Below are 19,245 nucleotides of genomic sequence, written 5' to 3' on the forward strand. Positions count from 1 at the left end.
GGAAAGCATATTCTCCATGCACTCCAATTTCATTGATTCTCTCTTCTTCTAGATGCTACTTTCTGGGTTGTTAGTCATGAGTGTAAAATGTGTAGTTATGATGAATTTTGCCTGTTGTCAAAGCACTCTTCAGGAAGACAGATATTGGCTGTTGTATGTCAGGTTCAGCCTGTGTCCAAGAGCTGTGAACTCCCACAGGAACATAATGCCTTTGCAAAACTTGTTCTCTGTGGCTATAAACCTATGGGAGAATATCAGTTATTAATTGAAGAGAAAAAACCAATTTGCTAAAAGGCTATAGAGACATATAGCAGGATTGTGTGTATTACAGTATGTCAGACAAGACACAAGACTTTGTTAGAGAAAGGTAAATAACATATAATTTATATTCAAACACTTTCCCATGCCAGACACCTTTTTCTGTATCCTTTAGGGCTTCTGGGGTGGTAATTGAGAAATGATTCAGTTAATGTCAGACCTGGAGAAGTGCTGAAATACCTTTTAGCAGCTGCACTACGTCACTGTGCCAATGTAAAATGTTTGCCTTTGGCCTGCTGCCAGATGTGTTCTGTCCTTCCTCACCAGTGTTTTCCCAGAGGTGCCACCAGTTTGGCTGCTGGGCTCAGCCATGTGGGAGAAGATCCAAGCTTTATATCTTTATGCAGTATACAGTTAATGACAAAAGTTTTACTAAGAGGAATAGTTCAACTTTAAAATCCACCTTTTTTCCTTCTGCTCTCCCCAGAGCTGTGACTGAGAGTATAAACCAGCTCATCACACTGTGCACCCAACAAGCTCCTGGCCAGAAGGAATGTGATAATGCACTCAGAGAACTGGAGGTATTATTATATTTCAAAAGTTCTTATAAATAAAAGTGGTCCCCAAATGTTTGTTTCCCTTATATTCTTTGTCTGAATAGCTCCTGTTACTGTCTTCTCACTTGATATCTGTGTCAGGAATTTTAACTGTGTACAAGGTGAGCATGGAACCCATTGTAAACATCTTGTAGGTTAGGCCAGAATGAAATTTGCTACCCTGTCCCCATCTCCTCTTTCCTGCCCTCCAAAGATACACTTTAGTCCCTATTACTCATACTTATTTTTACTTAAGGAAGAATCATGACAAGATGGACATTTCTACTACCACCAGTGCACTGGAGGGAACTGCAACATCTTGGTTTTTCCACTTGCAAGATGCTGTTGCTGACATCCCACTTTAGGATGATGATTGCCATCTTCTACCTTGACCTTTCTTAGTGTAGATTTTTAATGCCTTGTTTCTGCCTTCCCTATCAAACTGATACGATGTGCATGCCAATACAGGCTCTTGCAAGGTACATTCTTGATCCTGAGTGAAAGGTTTGGCTGGCTAAATCATGGGTCAGTTGAAAGACATCCACTGATCACAGACAGGGCCACTTCCAGTAGTAGGAAATAATAGCTTTTAATTTAAACTAGATTTTTGTTGTTTACTGTCAAGGTCAAAACCTCAAGAGGTGACTGGCCTGTGTCAAGAACAATAAAATACCATTAAACTTTTTATTTCTAGCCTTTAGTTTTATTTCTAGCCCTTAGTATCACAAGGATACACAAGTCATTGCAGGGCATTCCAGGATATTGTGAGTTTTCTTAGGATGTGTGTCCATGATTATTGTCCCAAAATGTTACAGGAGTTCCCCTAGGAGCCACTTTGTCCTTCTGAATTCTCAGCTTCATAAGTGTTCTCTCCTTGGTCACAGGGGGCAGCAGCAAATCCAAAGAGTAGAAATAGAAACCAGGAAATGAGGCTGTAAGGTAAAGGAGCAAGCAGGAGGAATGAAGTGCTGTTTCTCAGGACTTCCTGAAAGACTGAAATGGGGAGAGATCTGTGAAATGGCAGGGATGTGAAAGGTGAATTTCCAGCTAATGGGCCACAGAAAACTGAGAGCTTAGAGGAGAAATGTAGCCTTAAAAAGCCCTTGCAGAGGGTTCTGTGCCAATAGCACAGAATTGCACATGCTGGCATGGATCGTGAGCAGGGCCAGGAAAGGGCAGAAGGAAGATCTGTAGCATCTTGAATTTCCTAGAGAGAGTTAGTGAGAAAGGCCTGGATATATGGAATTAGATTCATTTCTGGAAAAAGGGAAACAGAGGCAAAAGCAAACAGTCCTGAAATTAGACTGGAGACTCACATCAAAGTAACTGGAGGAACCAATGAAGTTTAAGACGTCTTAACTTTTAATTTCTCTTTACAGTGATTAAAATTTTGCCTCTTCCCTTCATTTCCTGAAGTAATCATACACTATTCCTAGTCTTTCCAGGGCTCCTTAACTATTAAAAATTATTATTTCTGTAGAAAGAGTATCTCTCAGCATGGATTTGATAGACTACCAATAGTCTCTGTGGTCTTCTTTGGAGACTCTGGAAAACTGGTTTTAGAGACAGCCTTATTCTCTAACGTTCAATGAGGTAGCTAAACTTGCCCAGAATTGGAGCTGGAAAGAGTGCCATGGGGTTTGCAGTAATTGCAAATGTATGTTAAAGGGAAGTTTGTGCTGGCTTGTATTTTGCCATTCTGTTCCTTATGTTCTGAGGGCCTCTGTCTCCAGAGCAGTGTAAGTGCAGCAGGAACCTCGTTTGCTTTCCAAGTTATTTAATAGAACACAACATGAAGACATGCTGCAATGTCAGTGAGAACTGACACACAGAGGAGACAACTGGAAATTGCTTTCTAGACACCTTCACCTTCTCTTTTGTTACTGCTATAAGGCTTTAAGACAAACTTTTACACAGCAATAGGTGAGCTGTTAAAAATACTGTGGGTGTTTCTATAACATCTTAGAAGGTGGGTTACAGGAAAAGTCCCAGTGTTTAAAATCATGCCTTGATTTCCTTTAGGTGGAAAGCAATTGTCAAGATACAGCTTCCAGTATCTTTCTCTACTTAATTGATTTCACTTTCATCAGAAGGACTAAAAGTCTTTCCTGCATTATATTTGGCAGTAAAATAGAGTTCCTTAAAATTTGAAAAAATATACGTTACACGTGTTTATGAATTAGCCTCCTGCATTTTGCAGCTTTTTACAAGTTTTGTTATCTAATTGCATTCATTCTTCTCAATGAATATATGGCTGATTGTCACATTGTTATTTTCAGGACTCAGAATTGCCTCAGAAAAATAAATTAAACCCAACTATATGTAGTTTCCTGACAGAAAATTTTCCTTTGTTGGGGGAATCTGTTGACACTGTAGGGGGGCAGGCAGGTGGTGGATGTGTGCTCAGTTCAGTAACCCTTAGAGTTTCCAGACAGTGCTCAACAAACAGCAGCTGTTTTTCTTATCACTCCATTAAATTTGTTTATGAAATTTAAAATAGTACTGAAAACATGTGTTACACTGTTGATACCTGACAGAAAGCCAGATTGCCTCATGTCAAGCTGAGCATCTCTGACCATATACCAATCATCACAAACACGAGGTAAACCTGAATTTCCAAGAGATTTGTGGTGCACAAACATGGAGCTCCCACAGCTCAGTTCCTGTCAGGTGCAGTTTCCTGCATGGCACACCCTTAGGGATTATGTAGCTTTGGCTGCTTGCTAGAGACAAACATGTAAGATTACACTGGGATAAGCCAGATAGGTGTGATGGTGTGTGTTCTTCTCAGCTCAGTATTTCAGACTCTGTCAATAATCAGTTTCTTTCATTATTTCAGACAGTTAAGGGAATGCTGGATAACCCAAATGAACCTGTGAGCGATCTCTCATATTTTGATTGTATTGAGGGTGTAATGGAAAACTCAAAGGTAATTTCTTTTTCCTACCTCTGTGTCAGTTATAAAGTGTGTTTGGATTTTCAGAAGTTTCCACATGCGTATTGAAGGTTAGAGGTGTCAGTATTTATAGCTAAAATGTGTGCTACACTCCTTGATAAACTCTGCTGGAGATACATCTCTTACAGCTAATTTCAGGTTTTGGTCACTCAGAAGGTGTGCTGCCTCAGTAAGAAATTTTTAATGAAGTGATTGGTACACAATGCTCTGAAAGCTTCTCCTGTGCACTAGACAGCATGTCATACTTTGGGGTGCTGTATTTTGACTGCAACTAAGTTAGAACAGCCCAAAGCATGAATGGGAGGGCTTGGCAATGAAACCCCATTGTATTGTTGTGTGCAGAACAGCTTTGATAAATGTCTGAGCAGTCCAGACACCCCAGCACATCAGAAAACCTGTGGGAAACCTCTTCAATTATTTTTAGTCTAACCGTGCTGTACATCTTTCTTTGAAGCTGGCTTTTGGTGTCCTTATTATCTGATGTGTTGGAACTGTCTCATGTTCCTTCTCTAAAAGAAAGAGTACCCAGTGCATGTGTGTTATCTTGCATCTAATGCTCTACTGCAGCCAGAGCTCATTTTGAATTTTAAGCCCAAGTGAACTGAATTCAGTGGGACAGTAATGTGGGAATTCATGTGCATTCTGACACTGAGATGGTTCCAGAAGTCTAGGTGCAGTTTCATTTCCACTCAGCTTCAGTGAGTTTGGTTATAAAGACAGATGATCCTGGATGTGCCACAGCATCTGCAGGACTGGCTGTCATATTCTGCAGTCTGTGAAATGCACCTAGTGCCAGGTTAGCTGTGAGCACTAATGGATGACAGCAAAACTAATGATGGTTAATTCCATACCCTCATGTCATTTGAGCTGTGGTGGTGCTCATGTTCCTTGGCAGTCCAGTGTCAGTGTGCATGCCTGATCCATCATACCACACAGAGGAATGGGCCCTGCTTGGTGATATCTAAAAACTCTGGAAGCCAAGCCCAGGGGGGTTGTGGCCCAAAATTGGTTTAAGGCCAGCAATTGCTTGCCTCTAAGTGGTAGGGATGCATATTTGGAAGATAACTTTGTTTTTTAATTTCTGAGGTTCTTGGAGAATCAATGGCGGGCATTTCCCAGAATGCAAAAACTGGGGATCTTTTAGTCTTTGGAGAATGTGTTGGAGTTGCATCCAAGGCTCTTTGTGGCCTCACAGAGGCAGCAGCTCAGGTAAGAGACTGAAAGGCTGTAAAGCAATTAAGTTTTTATCAAGCTCATGTTCTGGGTTTGTAAACAAGTGATGACTTTGTATGTCATGGTGTGTTCCATGTAGGTCCACAGAAATTGTGCAGAGCACAATAACACACATTTTCTAAGGAAGGGAAATAACTTTTAGAAGGAGGCTTTGCTGAGGATAAAGCAAAGCTGCCACATATGGAATTCGTGTTTGTAGCTCAAGCTCAGAACTATTATAGAGAAATGAACAAAAAAACCACAGTTAAAAACAGTGAATCGACTTCTAGTTTGTAAAAGCTCTTAAAAGCACTACAAATTTCCACCATTGGAACCAAGAAGAAAACCATTTCAGCTGTTGAGATACTTTTAGAATAACCAAAATTCTTAAGCTGCTGCAACAAATTAGGGTCTGATCTCTATGGTTTCACTGATCTGATAACTGAGTGAACTATAAAGAGCTCATACAGTCACCTTGGTGAAGGATTTGGCTGTGGGGGATCATACTCTGCATCTGAAAACCTTCTTGATTTCCCCAAACGTGTAATGCCTTGGTATGGACTAAATCTCCTCCACAGCTGACTCTGAGTTGCCTTACTAGCATATTAAGGTGGCAGATAATTGTATCTGTAATAGATATGAGGAATACTTCATATATGATTGTGACAGTTCAGTTAAGTTGTGGTTGTTGAGAGGCATGAAACTTCTAACTGAGAGGGGGAGGTAAGGTTGGCCATCAGACCCCTGAGCTGCAGTGAGACCAGCAGCTGCAGGCCTGGTGGGACCTGCACTCAGCAGCAGGATCCTGCCTTTGCTGGATCACTTTTGTAGCCTTGACAAAAAGCCCCCACTGCCTCCAACCATGGCTAATACTGTAAATAACTTGCCAGTACCTGTAACTACTAAAGCTCTCTCCATTGGCCGTGCAAGTGACAAGTAATGTTTTCAGGGATAGCAGCCATCTAAACAGTGGACTATTCATTTTGTTTCAATTAATTAAATTTCTCAAGCAGAAGGGTATGTTTTCTTGGTTTCAGTGGACTCTGGAGATGTATTGCAGAAAATAAATGGTAATTGTGTTTCACAGTATGATTTCTGAATAATCTCTGACCACCATGTGCTATGACATATGGCCAGCAGAGATCCTCGACAGATTTAGCATGATTTATAGGCTTGTTTTCTTCTTTTCCCCATTTCTAGGCTGCTTACCTGGTGGGTATCTCAGATCCAAACAGCCAGGCAGGTCAGCAGGGCCTTGTTGACCCAATTCAATTTGCCCGTGCCAACCAAGCGATCCAGATGGCTTGTCAGAACCTGGTGGATCCCGCCAGCAGCCCATCGCAGGTGATGCCAGAGGACTGCAGGGACACCCCCCCTGTCACAGGCGTTTTGGTGTGACTCCATTGCCTGCCTTTGGACACTGCAGAGCTGCAGTGTGGTTCCTGTCCCACCCCTCTGACATGATCCCTGTTCTGTGCTGCTTTTTACAGGTCCTATCAGCTGCCACAATTGTGGCCAAGCACACGTCTGCTCTGTGCAACGCCTGTCGCATCGCTTCGTCCAAAACAGCAAATCCTGTTGCCAAGAGACACTTTGTGCAGTCTGCCAAGGAAGTTGCAAACAGCACTGCTAACCTGGTTAAAACTATCAAGGTACAAATGCTGCTTAACTGTGCTTCCTTCTTCCTTTGTGATTTTTGGGGTTTTCTTGTTTGGTTTTTTTTTCCCCCCTGTTGAGACAGAATCAGAACAGTTAGGAATATCTTTTTACCTTCTTGGATATGCATTGTTTAAAAAATCACTAATAAAATTTTTGAAGATCTGAATTGGAAAATGTGTTCAGTGGTGTAACTGCTGAATTCAAGATGAAAAAAATTGGGAAGTTTAAATATTAGGAGAGGCAGCTTGGCCCATCCAATATGAAACCCCTTAGGACTGATGTATTTAATAAGCTTTCACCATAAGAATAATCTACAAACTACTGAATGTAAAGGTTTTTAATGGTGTTCAGTTCCCCAGTATATGGAATTTTTTGGAGCTATTTCTGAGAGCTTTACCTTATCTACAGGAGAAAAAAAAAAGAAATAAATAATAATGGGAACCAAACAGAAGCCATTTATGTTGCTAGTAGTCTCCTGCTAATAGTAACCTTTTATTTTCCAGATTTTTGCCAGTAATTTGGTAGGGGGTAGGTTTTTTTCATGCAAGCAGAATACTTGTGAAGCCATGGAGAATTCACAATTCCGAACCCTTCTGGAAGCCATTAAGTGATCTAATCTGATTTCATTAGCTGAAATGTTTATTCTGAGATTGTGAGAGAGATTGTTTGACTTGGGTGAAAATGAGAGCAATATATTACTGGTTTGCTTAAAACAGAAATAACTGAAAAACTTCAAAATCAGTCCATAGGAAACTACAACCTTCACAAACCACAAAAAGGTGAGAGTTAGCCCCTTCCACCTTTTCCAGTGTGAGGTCCTGGGGCTCTTGAGAGGCTTGAGTCTCATTGAAGAGAGATTTGAGAGACTCATTGGACTGCAGTGACAGAAAACCTGCAGAATTTTAAAGTTTGAAGTCAGTAACAAGCTGAGGAAAGAAACACACACCTGAAAGATCCCATTCTTTGCATCAATCTTGTTGGTGGAGGAGCTTTCAAATATCATAAACACGCAGCGGTTTAAAACTAGGAAGACTTAAACCATCTTCCTTCAATTTTGCTGAAGAAACCCATTCAGACAGAGCTCAATCCTGATTTGATTTCCAGGCACTGGATGGAGATTTCTCAGAGGAGAACCGCAACAAGTGCAGAATTGCCACTGCACCTTTAATAGAGGCTGTGGAAAATTTGACAGCATTTGCTTCAAACCCAGAATTTGTCAGCATCCCAGCACAGATCAGCGTTGAGGTAAGGCAGGATACTGCATTTCCATCCTCTGAAAGTTGAAAATGTTGAATTAATCACATGTTGGAAGAGAGTGAGTGCAAAGACGTCAAAGTATTGGGTTTCTGGGTGTTCACAGGGCATTCTGCTGTCTTTTGTTTAACCTCTGACCTTGACTTTTCTACCAGTAGGATGCACATTTTGGTTACAGAAAGTGCTGCAAGTCTGCTATTAGCAGAGTCATGCAGCATAGGTGATTTGCATGTTTTAGTAGCTGGATTCTTCTATGCAATACAATAGTAAATATCCCCTTTGGTTTTCCCTCAAGAGCAGTTTTAACAAATGGAACCTAGTTAGTTCTGAAAAGAATCAAAGGGGTGTTGCTGGGTTTTTTCCTTTTTGCCCACAAGTTCTCCATCCTCAAACTGTGTAACTACAGCAGAATAGAATGTGAAGAGATTAATAAAAGTATTCATTGGGTTTGGTGTTTTTTTCACAGGGAAAAGAGATAAAAAAGCAAACCCCTCAAGCTTTGTAAAAGCTTTGGAGTAGAGGTCATGTGTTGCCTGCTCCTCCAAGGGCTGCTTCCTGCTTTTGTCAGGCTCTGATCCAGGTGGCAATATCAGATGATGCAGTACCTGTTGCAATCTTACATCTGTGGGGCTGTAACTGAGATCTAAGCGTGTCCTCCAAGTCTGTGGTACCTGGGTTTAGCAGATTATTGGCAATAAAATAGATACACAGATGATAACCCAGTCAAGAGTCATCAATCATCACTTGGAGCTAGTAGTCTGACTGGGGAAAGGTCACATCTCTTGGTGACAACAATTTTTGTGACAAAGTGTATTTTCAGTGATTTTTCTGTTGTCTGCAACTAGACAAGTGTCACTGTTTTCTCTTGTTTCTCAGCTGGAAAAGGCATTTCTTACCTTGAGAGACATTTCTTAAGTACATTTCAGAGAAAGCTGTTGGATTGATTATTTTTGTTTTATTTCTGTGTTGACTATCTGTGAATATAAATAGTACAATGGAGGAAATTATAATTCCATTTTAATGCTGTTAATTAGACTTTTACGAGCAGAAAGTGTGGATGAACTCAAATAAATTATAATTTAAATGTTCTTTTTGTTCTTGTACCTTCCTGACCACAGGGATCACGAGCACAGGAGCCAATTCTGGTTTCTGCTAAGACAATGTTGGAGAGCTCATCTTTATTGATCAAAACTGCCCGTTCTTTGGCTATCAATCCCAAAGACCCTCCTACATGGTCTGTACTAGCAGGGCATTCCCATACAGTCTCAGATTCTATCAAGAGTCTCATTACCTCTATCAGGTATGTCTTTTGTAGTAATTGAGCAACTTTTCATAAAGCAAAAATGCCATTAGCACATAAAGCCATAAAGCACAGGCCATTAGCACTGTGTTATTTTTCACGGATGGAAATTAGTCTGTGATGCACAATATCTCCACAGTTACACTGGATGTTTAATTATGATTGATGACTGCAGCACCCTGCAGCACAGGGTGTTCTGTGTTTGTATTCTGTTCTCCTGTTCTGGTTCCACCCCCAATTCACTCCAAGGTAAATGTAATAAAGAATGCTGTAGGAAATGAACACTAGCTCATACTGCCTCCATGTAGATTGTGTACCAACATGCAATACATGGGAAACAGCTTTTTTCATTTTTTTATTTATTTTAAAGTGGGCCTGTGTGCATTCAGGAAAGACCCTGCCCCTTGCCACTGTGCTCAGCTGAGTGTCTCTGTCTTGCAGGGACAAGGCCCCAGGACAGAGAGAATGTGATTTCTCCATCGATGGGATCAACAGATGCATCAGGGACATCGAGCAGGCCTCGCTCGCTGCTGTCAGCCAGAGCCTGGCCACCAGGGATGACATCTCCGTGGAGGTGAGGCAGAGAGCACAGGCACAGAGGAGTGCTGGACACCCTGCTGCTCAATCACAGCACAATCCACTGCCACTGAGGGGAGAAGTGGCCTTACTGGGGTCTTTCTAGGCAAAGTCCTACTCAGACCAAAGTGTGTCACTTCTCCAGAGATCCCAGAATCACAAGGGAATAGCAGGGCTGAAAGTGGTTATTTTTCACTGCCACCCACATATTATTCTGACTTCTATGCTGATATGACAGACTGATAGAGTTTTTGTGGTGTTTTGCCATGTGGAAGCCAGGATTAGTTTCTGAAGATTCATACTGAATTTGTTTCTGAAGCTTGTCTATTACTAGAAGTCCAATGACATAAATGCAAGCCTTCTTTTTTCTTAATGCCTAGTTTGCCCTTTAATAAGTGAAATTTCAAGTTTAGGATATGTTCACTTTCTTCTCTGCCCTCTTCCATGTCTCAACTCACGTTGAGATTCTCATCTTGGTATTTATGTCTTTTCATGCTGTTGCTTCTTGAAATTATGTGTTTATTGGGGTGGTTTCTTTGGGCTGTAACACTGCATACTAGAAACCTGTCAGACCAAATGAAGCTGTGCAAAAGAAGTCACTGCAGGAAATATGTCATAAATCATTTTTGTTGATGAAGTTATGTTGTAATTTATTTTTATTGAAATGATGAAGTTACCATGTTCACCATGTTGAGCTGAAGTAAATTCTACCAAAAATGGCAGTTATTTATAAAGCAGTAAAGGAATGTAACAATGTGCAAAAATAATATTTTTTTCTCTTGCCTGTCATGTGAGTGACCTTAATCCTGATGGCTGCCAAGATACTAAGTGCCTCTGAATTAAAAGCCAGTATTTTTTATCTTGACCAGGCCATTAATATGCTTTTAATATGTTTACTCCTGTCCTGCAGATTGTATTCAGGAAGTCACTCCTTATCTCTGTCCTTCAGAAATGACATTTTTCCTTTGCCAGTGGATTTCTCCCACTAGCTTCAAAATTTGCAGCAGAGTTTTTTTCTTGCACTGTATTTTCTCCTTTTAAAACGTTTCTTCACACTTAAATCAGTGCTCCTGACAGTTTTCTGATTGGTGCAGTGATACTAAATCTTTGTCAGGGCACAAATAGTTTGGAGAGGTGTTAGGGAGGCCTTGATCACATTGCAGTGAGAAGGGACACCTACCCCTGAGTTTGCTGTGTCAGCACTCTCTCCCCAGATTTGTCATACAAACCCAGGAGGAGCAGGCCCATGACAGGGTTGCTGCTGTTGTAAGAGGGTAGGGAGAAGAAATGAGGCAGTAAGTGAGGAAAACGAGCAGTGTGGATTTCTGCATTCTGCCACAGCAGGTGATTTGAACAGCTTTGAGGATGTTGGCTGGTCTGAGGGTGATTGTCAAGTGTGGTACAACTGGATAAGAGAACAGCTGTGATAGCAACTGACAACTTCTCTTTCTTTTAGGCTCTACAGGAGCAGCTGACATCAGTTGTACAGGAAATTGGGCACCTCATCGATCCCATAGCCACTGCAGCTCGGGGAGAGGCAGCTCAGCTGGGGCACAAGGTACTTTCAAAAGGCATTTGAAATCTTGGACAGCTGAATGTTAAGGAAGACCCCAATTTCATAGCAGTTTCCCTTCCTATGGGAGAGCAGAAAAAACATTTTTAAGGAGAAAAAATATGGAATTTTCAAATACCCAGAGCCAAGATCAAATAAACCTTTATACATTTTGGGCCAGCAGAAAGATACTCTCACTGTGGTTTTTGGTTAGGGCTTTGTGTAAATGTCTTCCTCTGTTATATGGAGTGTAAGTAGAGTCAAGGTCATGCTTATAAGATGTCTGTCAAAAAAACCCAAATGTTAGAATGCACATACCAAAAGCATATTTGCAATGGTTATTTGCAAGATTTAGAAGTTTCTTACATAGCAAATTCTCATCCTATGATATATTCTTGAGAGTAAAAAGCATAGAGGCAACAAAGATTGAGAGATTCCTCCCTTGCCCAGAGGAGATGGTTTTCAGGGATGCCCATGTGGCTCCTGTGACACTCTTGAGCAGTTCCATATCAGCTCAAGGGAGGAGGAGATGTGTGGCTTTGCAAAGGAGTTGGACAGTGAGGGGAGGCACAATCCCTGGGCACATGATCCTGACTCAGTGCTGTACAGTGCAGAAGCACTGTGCTCCTTGAGCTAACCCACACCTCAGTGGTAAACAGGGAATGTGTTTTCTCTCACTTTCACCTGAGAAATGTGGTTAATGGCTTTCTGGGGCTGTTCTGGCTTTCATAGGTAACACAGCTGGCGAGTTACTTCGAACCCCTTGTTTCAGCTGCAGTTGGTGTGGCATCCAAGACACTGAATCATCAGCAACAGATGACTGTGCTGGACCAGAGCAAGACTCTAGCAGAATCTGCCTTACAGATACTGTATGCTGCCAAAGAAGGGGGAGGAAACCCCAAGGTAAGGTGGTTGTGCAGCATTAAGGGTGAGAGAGGAAGGCAAGTTTGGCAGAAAACCCAGCACATACCTGCTGTACAGTCAAGGGGTATGTTTGCAGTCAAAGTGTCAGTGACAGCTCTCTGATGTCTCCTGAGAGTGGAAACATTTTTCCAAGACAGGATTCCAGTCTTCTCACAGTATCCTCTCAGGGGACACAAAGTCAGGGTATGAGAGCAGCTATCTAGGCTCTCGCAGAGAGAGCAAGTGGTTAAAAACCAGGGCTTGTCTGGTACATGACCCGATGGGATGGGGAGCTAGGAAAGACCAGCAGCACACAACTGTTCATAACTCAGGTGTGATTTGCACCTTACAGGGAGCCAGCATCTTTAGAGGATGTTTAAAATGACTGTGGCACCTGAGGCTGAAAGTGTCAAGTGCCATTGCTCCTTATAGGAGTTAACAAGTTCTGTTCTGTCCACTTTTTTTGCAGTGTTTTACTTGTCATTTTTGCCCAGAAGTGTTATTTTCAACACCTTTACTGTTTTAATTTCTTATTCTTCTGATTCACATGTTGTTTTGGAGAGAGAGCATCCTCTATCTTGGTTTTCTCATTCTGTGTCCTCCAGGCATCTCATACTCACGATGCCATCACCGAGGCTGCTCAGCTGATGAAGGAGGCTGTTGATGACATCATGGTCACTTTAAATGAAGCTGCAAGTGAAGTGGGCATGGTTGGAGGTATGGTGGACTCGATTGCAGAGGCAATGACCAAGGTGAGCACAGAAATTGTATTCTTTGTGCTTGAAAGCTGATCCACATTGCAGAGCTTTGGACAAACTGGTACTGATTCAGTGGTCAGTCATGAAATGCTGTCATAGGAAACCTGAAGATGATTTGATTTTACATATTGTAAAATAAAACTGATGTGGGCCATGGTGCTCATGTTTACAACCTGCATGGTACCTGTCAGTAGAATTCCTACAAAATAGTTTGTTCAGTAATATTCTGGCATTTAACTATTATCTTAGGTCAAGTGTCCTCTTATTTTTGCTTCCTTTTTTCCACTTATCTTTCATATTAGTCTCTTAAATGAATAGCAGGCCAACCTTGAAGCAAGTTACTTTCAGAGAAGATGATGTCAAAGCCTGAAATGCTCTGCTGTGCTTTGTAATGCATTCTGCTGAAGATGTATAGTTGCAAAGTGTACATGAGTTCAGTCCAAATGTTTGGCTTTTTCTATCCTTACTTAAAGATTGAAGACTTTAGCACATAAAGAAATTTTACATAATCTTCTGGCATGAACATTTTGGTTTGTAACTGCTGCACTTTCCTTTCTCTCTTAGCTGAGAAGAGCAGATTGTTTGATGTTGCATGAGAAGCAGACCTCATGCTCAAAAATTTTGCACTGTACGTTCTCTGTATCTTCCACGCTCATAACCTGGGCTCAAGTATTTGCTGAGCTTCTCTGTACATCCTGGTGCACTATTTTCACTTGCATATCTTGAGAGAGAGGAGATCATTGAATTGAATATATAATACAATTTTACCATTGCCTGTACAGTATGCTGTTTATTGTGACTTTTTAATGCTGTGTTTTTCCTTCTGTCTTGCAGCTGGATGAAGGTACACCTCCAGATCCAAAAGGAACTTTTGTTGATTATCAGACCACTGTGGTGAAATATTCTAAAGCTATTGCTGTTACAGCACAGGAAATGGTAAGAAATTTCCTTAAAAGGGTTCAATCTCAGTGTACATAAGGAATGTGGAATTATTTGCTCAGTGCTGAGACACTTTTGATCATCAAATTTTCAATAACCTTCTCTCTTTTGGTGTAATGGAGCAAAAGGAGTGATGATTTTGCTGATTTAACTCATGCATCTTAGTGGTGTGATCATAGAGGGGTCCTCTACAGGAGAAGCACTGAATTGTATTGTGGCTCTTCTGCACAAAAGCTCTTTATTTGTCTCATTTTTGAGGAAAAATAAAGGAAAACCACATGCTTTTTCATCAGCCCATTTAATTGGGCTGAAATGCCACCTTTTGTTTATCAGTAGCTTCAGGATACTCTCACACTTATTGTTTCATGTAGCCAGTGAAATAACATCAGTATTTACAGAGCCCTATAATGCTCAATGAATGAATGCAGATTAATATCCAACACTGTCCTTTCCTTTACTTTCTGTGACTCACCTGGCTTTAAAAAAAAGTGACACCTGTTGAATTGAGCTTTTTCTTGACTTGTGTTTCACAGAAATGCAAAATGTGTTTTCACTTGGAGCAGTACTGTGGTTGCTAATTTGTTGTTGAGAATTGAGGTGACTGCTCATGAGTGCTACAGACAGGATTTTCCACAAAGTCGATTGTTCTTGCAGTCAAGACAGGTCCATGATTCTGCTATCTATAAAAGTAGAAATTTGTCTAAAGCTAGTTTTGTCCCAGGGATGGACCTCCATTGTTTTTACTTACATTAATTTGAGACAGAAGAACTATCTCTGTTAAAATATAGGAGTTTACTGAAGAGAGATTCAGTTTTTTGTACTGACATTCTGCTGAGACATTGTGTCATCCTGAGTATTTCTCCATCCTGTTCCCTCATCTGAGATGTGTTTTGCATTGGTCCTCAGATGTTTTCCATTTCCATGCTTCCACATCTCAGCTGAGGCTGATGGGGGTTAGCTTACCTTTGACAATATAAGGTGGCTGTGGCACACAAACCCCACTTTCCTTCCCAGTCTGAATAACTGTACCTGGCCAGTGGCCCCTGTGTGTCAAAGGGAGTGAAGTATTGGCTCTAACTGCTGCTCTTTGATTCCTCTGTATGTGCAGCAGCTGCCCAGTTGCCATGACTCTAATAAAGCATGTTTGCTTGAGTTTCCTCTGGAATTCTTGCTGGAGACACATCCCTTCCATGGCAAGTGGATTACCCCATTTTATCAGCGTGGCCAAAACAGATGAGTGTGCTTCTAATCTGGGGTGTATTAACAAGTTATTCTCATGCCTGTCAATTTTCTTTTTCTCTTGCCTGTGTTCTTGTTTCAGATGACTAAGTCGGTTACTAACCCGGAGGAGCTGGGCGGACTTGCATCGCAAATGACCAATGACTATGGGCATTTGGCTCTCCAGGGCCGAATGGCTGCAGCTACAGCAGAACCAGAGGAGGTCTGCAGTTTTTAGACCTCTTTATTCTCTGTACACGGTGGTGTTAACAAGAGGGTTCTTTTACTGTGAAGAACACAGTAAAGGTGACAAGCCTTGTTTTCAGAATTGCCCCATCAAAGAACAGAAACCCTTTGTCAAAACCTCTGTCTGGCTTTAGAAAGAAACAGGTCAGGATAAAAGTAGATAATTCCACTGACCACAACAGAACCTCCTAAATTACTTGGGGCTTTCACCTACAGGCAACTTGCAAATACAAAGAAAACTCTTAAAACTTTTAACTTGTTACTATGTGGCTTTCCTTCAGTCTTGCGTGTTATGACCTGCAAGTTACAAATACGTATATGCTTTTTTTATCTTGCCTGTAAGTGATTTTAAGTATAACTTCCTATCCTGAAAGTGAGATTCATGCAAGCATTTGGAGCACATCTTTGTTGAAGGACATCCTCCAAAGCTCAGAGTTGGAATGTGATGTGAGAGAAGCATCTTACTTGTCTTGTGCTAAGTGAGGAGGGTGGCTGTTCACCTCGGCTGCATTAACCTGTTGTGGGAGTTGCTGCACCTTGTCTGAGCACAACTGCACAGGTCTTTCATCCCTCTCTTCTTACTGAAGCATAGACAAACTTTGTCAAGATGGGGTCAGAGGGTATCTTACCTTCTCCAGATGTATCAGATTATCTACATGAAAGTCCTTTAAAGAGTTTTTGACCTAGTGCTTACACACCCTGCTGATACACATACTTAAACGTTTTGTGCTCAGTAGCTATGTAAAAAGCAATGGCTTACACTTGGTTCAGTGTTGTTAAATTGAATTGCCATTTCTGCATGTTACTTTGTGCCTGAGGTTAAAATAATTCCATTTGTGATACTAATGGCTGTGATTCCTGCTCATGTATTAATCCCAAATCACACTGGAATGATGGCATACATGCAGGAAGTACAATTATCATGTTTCAAAACAGGGACCACACATCTTCGGATTATTAATAAATCAGAAGCAGTAATAGCAGGATTCAGTGCTCCACATGGATGTGGTTGATTCTGGAGAGTGAAGACTGCAAGGTTCAAAACCAAGCAAAGAGAACCTCATCCTTACATATTTTTTGATCCAGTTTCAGCAATGTACAGTACTGTGTGCTTTTTACCTGTTGCACATACCTTGAGTAGAGCTCACACTGACAGGACAGTTCTGGACCATGTGGTAGTGTTGTGTAAATGTGAAGTTGTGTGTGCTTGAGTTATGTCTGTTTGACTTGGCCTGACCCCTTCTCTTTCCCAGGCTCAGGGTCATTCTTGCCCTGTTTCATCAGGGAGCCTTTTATAGGGTTGTGCTTCATGCGTAGCTGGAATTACATCTGTGCTTTTTTCCTGATCTTTGCAGAGGATATAGTGGTGGGAGGAATATTGATATTCACCAGACACAGTGTTTCCATTTCTGTTGACACAGTGTACCTGCATGACATTTATTTAATTGCTTTCTTCTTTCTTCCTTTTTCCCTATGCCTTCTTTACCATCCAGATCGGGTTCCAGATCAAGACTCGGGTGCAGGAACTTGGCCATGGGTGCATCTTTCTTGTGCAAAAAGCTGGAGCTCTCCAGATTTGCCCTACAGACAGCTACACCAAAAGGGAGTTGATAGAATGTGCTCGTGCTGTCACAGAAAAGGTAAAATAGCTTTCCTTGTTACCCCATGATGTTTGTCTACCAAGCTTCCACTGGGAGTGAACCAAACTGGATTCAGGAAACTGTTTCTTTTAACTTTGCATTGTACTGCAGTAGTGTCTGAATTACCCAAAGGTCTTAATTTTCTTTCAAGTATTCAGTGTTCATGTGCCAGATTAGCCCATGATTTGTCCTTCCTCAGGCCTTGAAATAAAACTTCAACCTCCTGTCAGAGGGAGATTGGTCCAAAACAATATCCTGAGATGTGAGATGGCTCTTGTGCCTTATGAGGCACTCCCTGGCCACAGTTACTGTGAGGTTGGTCAGTGATGTGTTGTTTCATGTTGCAATCTGCTCCCCTTTTCGGAGAGGGTCACAGTAACTGCCTAGAACTGCATCCTCAATCTCTGTCAGGCTTCTTGTTCCTTGGAAACATCCCCTTCAAATAAATGTCCTGGGTAGTTTTGTTGGAGCTTTTTTATGACATCTCTCTCCTATTGTTGGAGACAAGCACTGGGAGTTGGTGCCAGTGGCTTTCAGATTTCACCAAATTCATTCAATCTTTGTTAATGTGCTCTCAGCTGTACCAATTTCAGTATCCCAGGAGTAGTGACAATTCCACCTTAAGGCAGGGTAGACAGTACCTTGTAAGTAAAGTTAAAGCTGATAGAGTAGTAATAATTCACAGGACTAACTTTCTGTTTGTTGCTTTTTGTTGTTTCTAGGTGTCTTTGGTTTTATCTGCCCTCCAGGCAGGGAACAAAGGCACACAAGCCTGTATTACTGCAGCCAGTGCTGTGTCTGGGATAATTGCAGATCTGGACACCACTATCATGTTTGCTACTGCTGGAACCCTTAATGCTGAGAACAATGAATCGTTTGCAGATCACAGGTCAGTGTTGCTGAAAAAGATGGAAGAATGCATGCACAGGGGAACAGTGGAACTGGCAGAAGGGAATGGACATGGAGAAAAATTTTTACCTTTTTGGATTCCTGTTAATGAAATTGAATGAGGCAGGGGAGTGAGAGGAGAAATAGGAAATGTGGGACTTGACTTGGTTGTGAACTGCATGTTCAAAATTAATTCTTCCTTTACCCAGATGTTGCTTTGGATTTGCTGTCCTGACATGCCAAGACATGGATATGGGTGGGAGGGTGGTGGGGACCCCTGACCAGGACATACTCTCTGTTCCTGTTGCCATTCTTCCTTCTACCTTCCTCACCTGTGATTACTTTTGTTTTTCTTACAATATGCTGATCAATATGGATGTTCAACATCTGGTACTTTTCTCATAGCATGGCCAGATTTTCTTTTAGTATTCAAATACAATGCTCTTCAATACTACTGCCCAATCTATTTCTTCTCAAGATGGGCTGTTTTTATTACACTGCCCTACATTTACCCTAAATGCTCTGCTGCTTTTTTAATAGTTGTTGTTTTGGTTTGGTTTTTAACTTACACCCTTGACATATGTTATGTTATGAATGGACACTGGTATGATGATTTAGATCAGCTCTTTCATGTAGCTGTTAGTCACCACAACACTGGAAAACACATTTTTCCCTTATTCTCCTTCTCCACTCCTTCTCTGCTTCCTATTCTTTTTGCTACAGGGAAAATATCCTGAAAACAGCAAAAGCTTTAGTTGAAGACACAAAATTGTTGGTTTCTGGTGCTGCCTCAAGTCAGGACAAACTGGCCCAAGCAGCTCAGTCATCTGCTAACACCATCACTCAGCTTGCCGAGGTAGTAAAATTGGGAGCAGCTAGCTTGGGATCTGATGATCCTGAAACACAGGTGAGATATTTTAAGATTTTCTGATGCTCTTACAGAGAGCACTTTTCATTTGTTGAACTTTGTGTAACTTATGTTTTAAGCAACACAACATTGTTCATCTCCTCTGGGACTTTCCTGGGTTTACTCAGCTGTCACTTGTTTAGAATACAGTCAAGAGCCTTAAGCATTGAGTGAAACTATTCAGGCCCTTGTGTAACCCTTCTGCTTTCATTTCACCCGTGTTCCATCTGGAATGCTTCTGGCAAAGTACTGGGCTCATTTTTACTAACTTGTGGTTGGAATTCTGGCTCATCCCACTTTTGTTCTGAAGAGCTTGCAGTCCTTTAAAGCTGCTTATCCAGCTTATGTCTGGACTGTGCACTGTATTATTTGTGTAGGCTGAA

The 19,245-nt window shown here is 41.4% G+C and overlaps 1 protein-coding gene across 7 annotated transcripts in view; it reads left to right on the plus strand.

Annotated features, from left to right (window-relative positions):
- The window catches only part of TLN2 (talin 2), a 132,286-nt gene that overhangs the window by 88,564 nt on the left and 24,477 nt on the right, over nucleotides 1-19,245 (plus strand). For 6 of the 7 annotated variants that reach the window (XM_058846572.1, XM_058846574.1, XM_058846573.1 and 3 more), the window contains 16 exons: nucleotides 746-839; nucleotides 3,694-3,783; nucleotides 4,897-5,019; nucleotides 6,223-6,366; nucleotides 6,513-6,674; nucleotides 7,786-7,926; nucleotides 9,054-9,235; nucleotides 9,677-9,809; nucleotides 11,268-11,369; nucleotides 12,096-12,266; nucleotides 12,872-13,018; nucleotides 13,859-13,960; nucleotides 15,285-15,404; nucleotides 16,921-17,067; nucleotides 17,790-17,956; nucleotides 18,679-18,862. In XM_058846572.1, coding sequence (XP_058702555.1) covers nucleotides 746-839; nucleotides 3,694-3,783; nucleotides 4,897-5,019; nucleotides 6,223-6,366; nucleotides 6,513-6,674; nucleotides 7,786-7,926; nucleotides 9,054-9,235; nucleotides 9,677-9,809; nucleotides 11,268-11,369; nucleotides 12,096-12,266; nucleotides 12,872-13,018; nucleotides 13,859-13,960; nucleotides 15,285-15,404; nucleotides 16,921-17,067; nucleotides 17,790-17,956; nucleotides 18,679-18,862 — 2,209 coding nt within the window. The remainder of the gene's footprint in view (nucleotides 1-745; nucleotides 840-3,693; nucleotides 3,784-4,896; nucleotides 5,020-6,222; nucleotides 6,367-6,512; nucleotides 6,675-7,785; nucleotides 7,927-9,053; nucleotides 9,236-9,676; nucleotides 9,810-11,267; nucleotides 11,370-12,095; nucleotides 12,267-12,871; nucleotides 13,019-13,858; nucleotides 13,961-15,284; nucleotides 15,405-16,920; nucleotides 17,068-17,789; nucleotides 17,957-18,678; nucleotides 18,863-19,245) is intronic. The other variant, XM_058846577.1, reaches the window with a different exon arrangement.

This window comes from Poecile atricapillus, chromosome 11, assembly GCF_030490865.1.
Source record: "Poecile atricapillus isolate bPoeAtr1 chromosome 11, bPoeAtr1.hap1, whole genome shotgun sequence".
Taxonomy (NCBI): Eukaryota; Metazoa; Chordata; class Aves; order Passeriformes; family Paridae; genus Poecile; species Poecile atricapillus.